Source organism: Nuphar pumila, chromosome 3 (assembly GCF_984573655.1).
Source record: "Nuphar pumila chromosome 3, dmNupPumi1.hap1.1, whole genome shotgun sequence".
NCBI classification, from domain to species: domain Eukaryota; kingdom Viridiplantae; phylum Streptophyta; class Magnoliopsida; order Nymphaeales; family Nymphaeaceae; genus Nuphar; species Nuphar pumila.
The window spans coordinates 138,929,756-138,939,825 of NC_143251.1; the positions used below are offsets into that span (position 1 = coordinate 138,929,756).

General features: G+C 38.8%; 1 protein-coding gene across 1 annotated transcript in view; it reads right to left on the reverse strand.

Moving 5' to 3' along the window:
* The window catches only part of GCP4 (GAMMA-TUBULIN COMPLEX PROTEIN 4), an 80,089-nt gene extending 70,700 nt beyond the window's left edge, over positions 1-9,389 (reverse strand). Inside the window, exon 1 of the mRNA XM_090002034.1 lies at positions 8,500-9,389. Coding sequence (XP_089858160.1) covers positions 8,500-8,627 — 128 coding nt within the window. The 5' untranslated portion in view covers positions 8,628-9,389. The remainder of the gene's footprint in view (positions 1-8,499) is intronic.
* Between the last annotated feature and the right edge of the window lie 681 nt (positions 9,390-10,070).

The window sequence follows — 10,070 nt, forward strand, 5'->3', positions numbered from 1 at the left end:
AACGGAATCATCTTCAATTTTTAAAGAACCTTTCCGGAGACGATTTTCTTCCATTGTTAACTCTTCAATAGTTTCAACAATAGAAGGAATTTTTCCCCGGTGAAGTAGGGCCGATTTAGTGGTTTCAAATTCCGGCCTTAATCCAGTGATAAACTGGTAAAAATGTTCAACATCGAGTTGTTTCTGACGAAGCTCGATGTCTTCGGCACAATGCCACTTTGGTTCTAAAAGGGAAAGTTCTTCCCAAAGTTCGGACAACCCATTGTAATATTCACGAATAGTTTTGTCTCCTTGTGTCATCATTCGAACTTTTTCTTGGAGGTTGCACACGTGTGCAATATCTTTAAGGGAATACATATTCTTAAGGTATTCCCATGCCTTATCGGCATGATCAAATTTGGCAAGACTTGAGCATTTTTTTAATGTCAACGCTATTGATAAGCCATGACATTATCTTCGCATGAGATATTCTTCATTCTTTCCATTTCTTCTCGTATGAGGCAATAGCCTTGATTTTCTCTTCTTCCGATAGAGGGACGTCTTTATCTCCCTCCTTTTTAGTAAGAGATAGCTTAGGTTCCGAATCGGAACCATCCACAATCCCCCATAAGCCTTTTCCCCATATATGGTGCTTCATGATTGAAGCCCATGTTACATAGTTCGTATCGCTTAGTTTCATAGGCATGATGGTGACTTTATCATTGTCATCCATCGATTACAAGGAGAGAAAGAATATGGATAGAAGAGAAACAAGAAGGAAAATGAGAAAGAAAGAAAAAAAAACAATACAACAAGATGTGAAATCTTCTCCAATGAAGTGATAAAACACTTCTCTTCAAGTGGCGAACACTTTTGCAAACGGGCACGGAAACCGAGGCAGCTTTTCCTCAAGATTTAGTACTTCCGCGGCTTTGATACCATGAAATGAAATGGGGATCTTCGAAACACGAGCTTTGATTAACAAGAGCAAGTGTCAAGAATGACACTAAAGCATAACCCTTAAAAAGGGTATAACTGGAAACAAAATAAAAATAAAAATGTATTCTTTATTGATATGAAAAACCAATTGCTTAAGAAGCATTGGAGTAAAATACAAGAGGGGCTGCACCCCTTTATATACACAGCTGAAAGAGGACTCAATAGAGTTGTTGGGCACAGTCCAACAGCTCTATTTAGAGCTGTTGGAATGTGTCAGTCCAACAGCTCTATTAAGAGCTGTTGGACTGTGTCAGTCCAACAGCTCTATTGCTAGTCAAGTCTGGACAGGACTTGACTAGCAACAGTCATTCTAGTTCAAACTGAACTAGATGACATAAAGACAAAAAATAAAAATAAAGGAAAAAAAATACAGAAAAGAAAGAAATTAAAAATGTATTTATATATATAATAATATAATATTATTATATATACATATATGTACAGTTTTACATTTTAACAGGGGCTCTATCGTATCTATCCAACACAAGACCTGACAATGCACATGTTGTCCATACAGCCAGTCAATTTCAGCATGCCCCAACTTTTGTTCATATGGGCGCAGTATTGTGTATTATTAGATACATTAAAAATTCTATTTCTCGAGGTTTATTTTTATTTGCTTCCTCTAATTTAGAACTGTTTGCTTATACTGATGCAGATTGGGGTGGTGATCCAAATGACCGCCACTCAACTACAGGTTTTTGTATCTTCTTGGGAGAATCCTTGGTGTCATGGCGATGCAAAAAGCAACAAAAGGTCTCTCTCTCATCAACAGAAGCTGAATATAGGGCAATAGCTACAACCACTATGAAATTAGTTTGGCTTCGACGTCTACTTTTTGATATGGGAGTTGAAAGTTCAAAAGCATCAAATATGTGATGTGACAACAAGGGCTCTATCTATATTGCAAGCAATCGGATATTCCACGAACGCACCAAGCATATGTATGAGGGGAATTTTTGCGCGGCACCATCAATCTTCCCTATGTTACTTCAGAATATCAGTTGGCTGATTTCTTCACAAAGCCTCTCGTTGCTCCTAGATTTAACTTTCTCTTAGGCAAACTTCTGGTTATCCAACCGTAAGTTTGAGGGGGAGTGTTAAAATATGTAATATCATATAATATCTCATATATAATCTCATAGGCATGTAATCTCATGTAATGTTTCCTTTTTTTCTAGTTATTTTTTTGTTTAGTTATTTCTAGTTGAAACATAACTAGCACTAGCTAAACTCGCCCCTTTTAGGACTCATTTAGGCTTCACCTTTTTTACTAGTCAAAAAGGTACTTTTTGACTAAGTCAAAAAGGTGCAGCTTCAAGGGAGTCGTTGGGAGTCCAACGACTCCCTTGAGGCTCCTCTCCTTCTCTCTATAAATATGGGGGCTATTCCCCTTGTATCGTATGCTTGTTGTGTGGGATTTAATCCCAATCTTATAAATTTATTTTTCAAGTATTTTGAATACCCCTTTTTGGGTATTGTGTTTGTTCTTGTGTTGAAGCTCTCTTTGTGAACCTTTGCGGTTCTTGTGATTCCTTTGTGAGAACTTGTTGAGAGACACTCTTATTGTGGATTGCGCTTTCTTACAATTTATAAGTTTTTACAAAAAATTTCGATCTTGATATGGCAAGCACCTTATCACTAGACTTGTGCATTCCAATTCTAGTTTATTCTTCATATATTTGAGCACGAGCATCACTTATAGAAGGAGCCAAAGCCCTATAAAGTAGAGAGAACCTAACTTTTCAATCGAAGACCATATAGAAAAGAGAAGAGATTTTTTCTTTTAACTTGTTTTTTTCTCGTCTCAATTGTCGAACCTTCCCATTTTGGTTCCAAAATAGTCAATTCATCCCAAATAGGGGACAAAAGACCATAAAAATCTCTTACACTTTTATTCCCTTGTTTGGTGGTATGTACTTTGTCTTGGGGATAATATAGTCTAGCCATATCTTTTGAATGAATGTGCTCCTTACAAAGATTCATGCATCACACGCTTTTTTGAACTTGATAATGTTAGTTGCAATCTTGAACTCCATGGTATTCATAAACCATGAGAGTATTTGAGCGTCGTTAACCTCCCAATCCTCCATTTTGTCTTAATATTCTTGCAAAGCCTTCTCCTTTTCTTCTTCGGAAACAGCTTTGATTTGATCTCCTTCTCTTCTTGTTAGCCTTAGTTGAGGTTCATTAGTTGTCCCACTAACAAAACCCCATAGTTTTTTCTCCTTGACATGGTTTTTCATTGCGGTAGGCCACATCAAGTAGTTGCTTTCGTTGAGCTTGTCGGAGATGACGGATGCGGATTCTCTTTCACTCATGTTAACGGTGAAAAATTTAGCTTGAAGTTAAACAAAGCTTAAAGACCACCACCACAAAAAGAGCACACCCAAGATATTTTTCAACACTACAAGAGCCCAAGGCTCTGATACCATGAAATAAAACAAGATGCGCACAATCACAATGCCAACAAAAAGCTAGACAAGTGCACGAATCACAATATGGTCTCTAATGGACCAATTCCAATCTCACAAAGGAGATATACAAAACACAAACTTCACAACAGCACAATGTAAAAATAATGATTTTATAATCTCAACAAGTATGCTTGAAAAGGCATACCTTAACACTTACAAAAGGTCTATTTATAAAGCAATACAGCAGCCAAAAAGGGAGTGAAGGGAAGCAGCCCAACAGTCATTGGACTGCTATATGACTGATGGGAGCAGTCCAACGACTAGTTAGACTGCTTCCCAACAGTCACAAACAGTTTTATATTAAAAATGAAAAGAAAATAAAAAATCTAAAAAGACTATACAGTCCTGATTGGACTGTATTTATTACATGTGAAATTACTAAAATACCCCTACTATATACTGTATGAATATATGTATATCAGGTGTATATATATACATGTATATATCTATATAGTGTATTTTAACATAAATGAGGCTCACGCCTCTTTACAAAGAAGCCTGAGCCTCTCATATCAGGTGGGCCTTTCATTTGTTGTTGTTTTGGAGTATGATTTGCCTTGCTCATCTATTTTGTTATCTTAACCTGAAAAATAGGAAATTTTCAATTAATTTAGTGTTAAAAATCTAATAACAAAAATCTTAAATGTAATAATATTTTGGAAAAAATACTTATATATTAGAGGTTGCTTAAGAGATATTAAAAGGTAGAAAACCAAGGTCACGCTTCCCATCAGCTACGGAAGACAAAGAAAATCAAAATCACTAAATAATCAATTGAAAGTAATTTTTTCTAAATTTTTATTTGTTTGTACTTAATTTTTTTCATTTTTAATCTAATATTTTTCTTGATCATCCAAAGCCATAAATTAGAAGCTTACTAGTGAAGTACTTTTCTAGTAATTATATGTACATATATACAAATATAAATAAATAAACATATATATGTGTATATTTATTTAATTAATATAGAGAGAGAGAAATGAAAACCTGCTAAATATGTAAATGAATGTGAACAGTCCGATCAAAAGATGATCAGACGGTCCACATTCAACCTTTTTATACCTCCTTTAAGCTTGCCCTAGGCCCCCTAGGCCCAGTCCCCTTTCCCCTTTCTTCATCTCCCACTCCCACTCCCACTCCGGCGACGAAACAAGCAAGCTTGCAACAAGTCCTCCCTCCGGACACCAGAGACTCTCCCGAACTTTCCCTAGCCCCAGCCCGACAACCCCATTTCCCATCTCTTCTTCTCCCTCCTCTCCCTCTCCAGAACTTTCCTCTCCCCTGCTCACTCTCTCCCTCTTCGCTCTCTGCTCCATTCCCTCTCCCGCACGGGGTAAACATCTGAAGCAGCAGCACCGCGTCCTCCGTCCAGTGACACCGAGCACCAGAGGATCCAGCAAGCACAATCGGCGAGTGCACAGGCTTCGACAATTGTCCCATCCTCCGGCGACCACCAACCAGTCTGATGACACATCTGGTGGCACCTTGAGCTAGCTCCTTGCTTGGCTCTCCATTCCAGCAACACCCCACCTCCAGTGGCACCCTGAGCCAGCTCCCTGCTCGGCTCTCCATTCTAGCAACACCCCACCTCCAGCAATGCCCATATCACCACTTGGCGACATCCTACCACTAGGGGCGCACAACGAGTCAAGCTAGCCCGGCTAGAACTCGTTTGGGTTGATAAATGAACCGAGCTTGAGAACAGGCTCAAGCTCGGTACGCAAAAACGAGCCGATCTTGATTAGGCAACCAAGCTCGATTGAGCTCGATTAAACCCAATTAAGCTTAGTTTGTGTAGTTATATAACGCATCCAGTATAATATATGAGTAATTTATCTTTGTAAGGTAAACACATTAGAAGGCTTTGCTTGGACAGGAAAGGTGTTAACCCTTTTCCGAGGAGGTGGGTAGTTAAGAACTCACTGTCTTTACCATACTTTAAACTTTTTTTAAATAAAAAATGTTCGGCTCGAGTCGAGCCGAGCCAAGCTCGAATTCAACTCGAGCCGAGTTTGGACAAAAGTTGTTCAACAGTTGTTTTTTTAACGAGCCGAACAAAGCCGAGCTAGCTTAAGCTTGGCTCGGACTTGACTCTTGTGCACCCCACCCACCGCCTAGGTCAGCCTCAATTATAACCCGAATCCAAAACCACCCAGAACTTGGCCTAAATCAGACTTGACTAAAACTGAAATCCAGCCTAAAAATAGACCTAAATTTGACATGAATTTTCACAAATGTTGGGCCAAAATATAGACATGATTATGGATTTTGTTTTTAAAGCCAGCAATTGGAATTGGAATTTTAATTCAACGTTAGAATCCAAAGAAACAGACTAAAATTCTTGGATACTCAAAAACATTCCTGACATTCGATCATGGCAAACTCCCCAAATCCAAACAAGGCGAAAGAGAATCCACCACAAAGTCAGGCATCACCAAATGTAATATTTTGATCTCATGCAATATACAAGACTATTTGAGATAGACAAGTGCACATTTTTTAAGAATGTAACAGTATTATAAACAAGTGCATCACCAAATGAACAGATGCCCTTATTTTTTATTTAACATGGAAAAAACACCACTATAACTTGGACTCCTGTTACGGGTTCAGAGGTGTCTCCTGAGTTAGTATATGTAGTGTAAAACTCCATGAGTACTCTCCACCATCCACTGGGGATAGCTTCCTGTTTTGCATAAGCCTTGAAACAAAAGATGCACACCCCAAAGTATCGAACTCTTGACCCCCTTCAACTTAAAAGCCTTAAGCCAATCCAACCAACCAGGTATGTGGAACTCTTCAAATCCCTATTTAAAACAATATCTTGGTCCCAATTTTAGTATACGTTAGATTCAGATTGAAGCATGAGTTTGAAACTTCGAATTTAGTTCATGAATCTATCAAAACTCTTGACCATATATGGGTACCAATTTGGATCTATAATGCAATTTAGGTAGTATTTCACAGAAAATAACAGATTGATGAGCAGCAGCCCAAGCTCATATCTAAATCTTGCTCTAGAATGTTTTATAAGGTCATGCCTCTGCCTAAATTTGAATCGCATAAATGGCTCTAAATTTAGCATAATAGGATCCAAAATGTGTGGATTTTATGTTTTTCTATTGAACTCAACATATTTTTATGGGATAGTAAACACATTAGGATTGTTTATGAAGCATTAATGAAAAAAATAAGTATTTACTGGGATTGTTGTCATTGTGGAATTTTGACACATATACGTATCGTAACAAATAACAAACAAAATGCAGGACGACTATTTTATGGGTGTCAGAATTATGTAAGGTTTTTTTTATCGCAATATAATATGCCTGAAAATTACAATAAAGCTTGTTCTAAGTATTTTTAAAAAAATATTACAGGGTATTGCAAAATTTTGTAAGTTCTTCGAGAGGTGATATAACGAGGGTGGCTTGAAACCGTTGCATGAGCAAAATAGAGAATTTCTACTATCTAAATTAGAGGATTTACGAAGGGAGATAGTGCAGGCACATGAAGATCTGCAACAAACTCATCATGCTTTAACATCACATGAAAAACTTGTTATAGGAGTGAAAATTTTAAATATCAACAATTATTTTAATGTAAAGTAAAGACATTGTGAACCATAATGGTGGTCTTAAATTCACTTTATTTTATCAAGATTATCATCTTCTTCTCCCAATGATAGATTCATTTCTGCCTGCAAAAGCATGCAAAAAATTGCACAACTGCAGCGATGAGAGAAGTCAAATGGTCGGAAACAAGTTTAACAAGCTCACAGAATTAGGCTCCACATTTGCAAATTGCATCCTCCTAAACAAAGACAAAGACTCTCTAGGATCACCACCCTCTGCAAAACCATCGCATTCCAAGCTACAACATCTCTCTCAGGCACCCTATCAAACACTTGGCATGCAACCACAACCATACCAAATCTGCAATACATGTCCACCAATGCAGTCGCTATGAACACATCCGAATCCAACCCTCTCCTTAGAACCACGCGATGAAGCAAACTACCCATCTTTCAATCACTGATCGCAGCACACACCTTAAAAACAAACGTGAATGTGTACCTATCAAGCTCCATGATGCCACCCAACACCATTTCTCGATAAATTCCAATGCTTCCTTATTTTGATTCATTCTTGTGCATGCTTTAATCATTGAATTGCACAAAACCACTTGGATTCGGCAAAGAATCGAAGACCGTACGCAAATCGTGGTGCAAGGAGTACAGGTCGGTGAGTTTTCTGAAGAGAGAATCATTTGGGCAGATTCTCAGCACTAAAAGATAGACTTGGAGTTGTAGCAACGCAGGAATCGATCCTTGAGAGAAGAAGATGATAATCATAGTAACAACAAACTTGATAAAACAAAGTTACACTTAAGACCACCATTATTATATATACCTTGTTACACCTTACTCAAAATTTTCAAAAGCGCCTCAATAAGGAGCCTCTCGCCTTTAAAATCCTTGCTTCCAGATCTAAAACAATGTATTTTTTCTATAAACAAGCCAGCTCGAACTCGGCTTGGCTAGCCACAAGAATGAGCAAGCTTGAGCACTTCAAGCTCGGTTCGTTCAGCTCATTTACCAGCCCTACTCAGGTAGCAAAAACAAACTATGCCAAAATAGAGTGAATCCACACCAGTTATACATCCTGCAACTTCCATCTCCAATATTCACCATTCACCATCATCATGAAAAACCCCTAGACCTCGCACAATGCAAGAATACCCAAAGTTTGGGAAACACTGACCAAAAAAAACAAACAAGAAACCGCCCCATCGAGTGCCGATCACGAAAAGAACCCAATAACCAGAATCACGGCTATAATCAACAAAATCAACAGCTAAGAACGACTCAACATGATCGACATTGAAAAAACACTCAACAGGTATCTCAACAACCGAAATTAGGGATCGAATTGCACCAAAAAGCTCTACATGATCATCAAAACCGCAACAGATCAACCGTCAATATCATCGATCCGATGAAAGCAGATCGCAGGAAAAAGGGGCACCGTCGTTAGGGTTTTACCTCTCGGAGGGCTGGACGAAGGTAAGATCGGGGGCAAGCTTGAAGAGGGGCGCGCCGGATTCATCCCTCTGCTCGATCACGAAATCTCCAGTGTGACCCAAAAGAGCGAGGAGGAGCTCGTGCAGCATCCTCTCCCCCTTTCTCCCTTCCTCCTCTTTCTTCTTCTTCCTTCTTCTTTAGGCGGAATGAATTAAAAAGGGCGCGCGCGCGACATGCTCCTTTTATAAAGGGGAGAGGGTCGATGCTATTGCCGTAGAGGATCCCGCACCGTATTCCCGGATTCGAGTCGCTGTCAGCACTTATCCTGCTGCACCGCGAATTCCTGCATAATTGCGTAAGAAAGATGAAGGGTACGACCAGACGCGTGACTCGAATTCGATACGTTGAGTTTGAAGTTCTTTTTGAAAAAATGGACAGGCAAAGTTTCTCTTTTATAGTCGGGATTCGGGAGAAGGTCCGTGCACATATCACATAAACACGCAATTAGGTGGTGTGTCCTTCATGACACGAATAGACACTTTCAGAACGTGGACACGGACACTGACAAGTACAGGCAATATTTAAACATTTTTTAATGTTTTGAGTATTATTTCAATAAAAATCCATTTTTATGGATTAAAAGAATTTAAAAAAACTGTGTCCTCGTGTCCAGATTTTCAAAAGGTGCGAGTCGAATTTGTGTCTTCCTAACGTAGGACCGTGTTGTTGCCCTACATGATCGAGCACCGTATGGCAGAATTCGAGCCAATAAATGGGAAAGAGTCGGTGCAGTTGTGGTAGAGGGTGCCACCGTACGGACAGATTCGAATCAGTGTCAGTCGTTATCGTGCTGCATCGCAAATTCCTGCATGATTGCCTCGGAAAGATACTGGCACGACCAGACGCGTGACTCGAATTCGACACATTGAGTTAGAATTTTTTTATTTTTTTATTTTTTGTAAAACTCGATAGGCCAAATGGATAACTTTGGATTTTATACATCTTAGTGTGTAAAACTGAGTTTTTATTGAAATATTATTTAAATATTACATTATATTGAAATAAGAAGGGTTGTGTCAATGTGTTGCATGGTATCCGATCGTGTCGCTAAAGACACGCACTAATGTGGCGTGTCACGGTGACCTAGCTGGATAATGAACATCTTGATGTGGGTAGGGACCATAACGCGTCGCATGAGAATTGGGTCATAGAACATCTCTATTCAACTTGGATCTCAGTTCCCGATGGTACTGGATCCATCATATGAAAAGCGGGTAAAATCTAGGGCATGTTTACTTTGGTCATAGGTGGGATGAACAATCACAACTGAAAAAGCAGAAGCTATGATTGCCGTCACAAGGTCAATCTTTTGACCAACTTTAGAAAGATTCAAGACAAAAACAATCACAACGGTCTCAGATTGTATTTTTCTCATGTCTTACTTACCCTGAGAAAGTGTTGTGATTGCGATTTACAATCACAGATCTTGAGAAAATCTAAAAGAATAGCAAAGCATTGCAAACATACCCTATTGATTTTCAAATGGAAAAAAGTTAAAAGGAGGCTGTGTTGAATGCAATTCCTACCCGGAG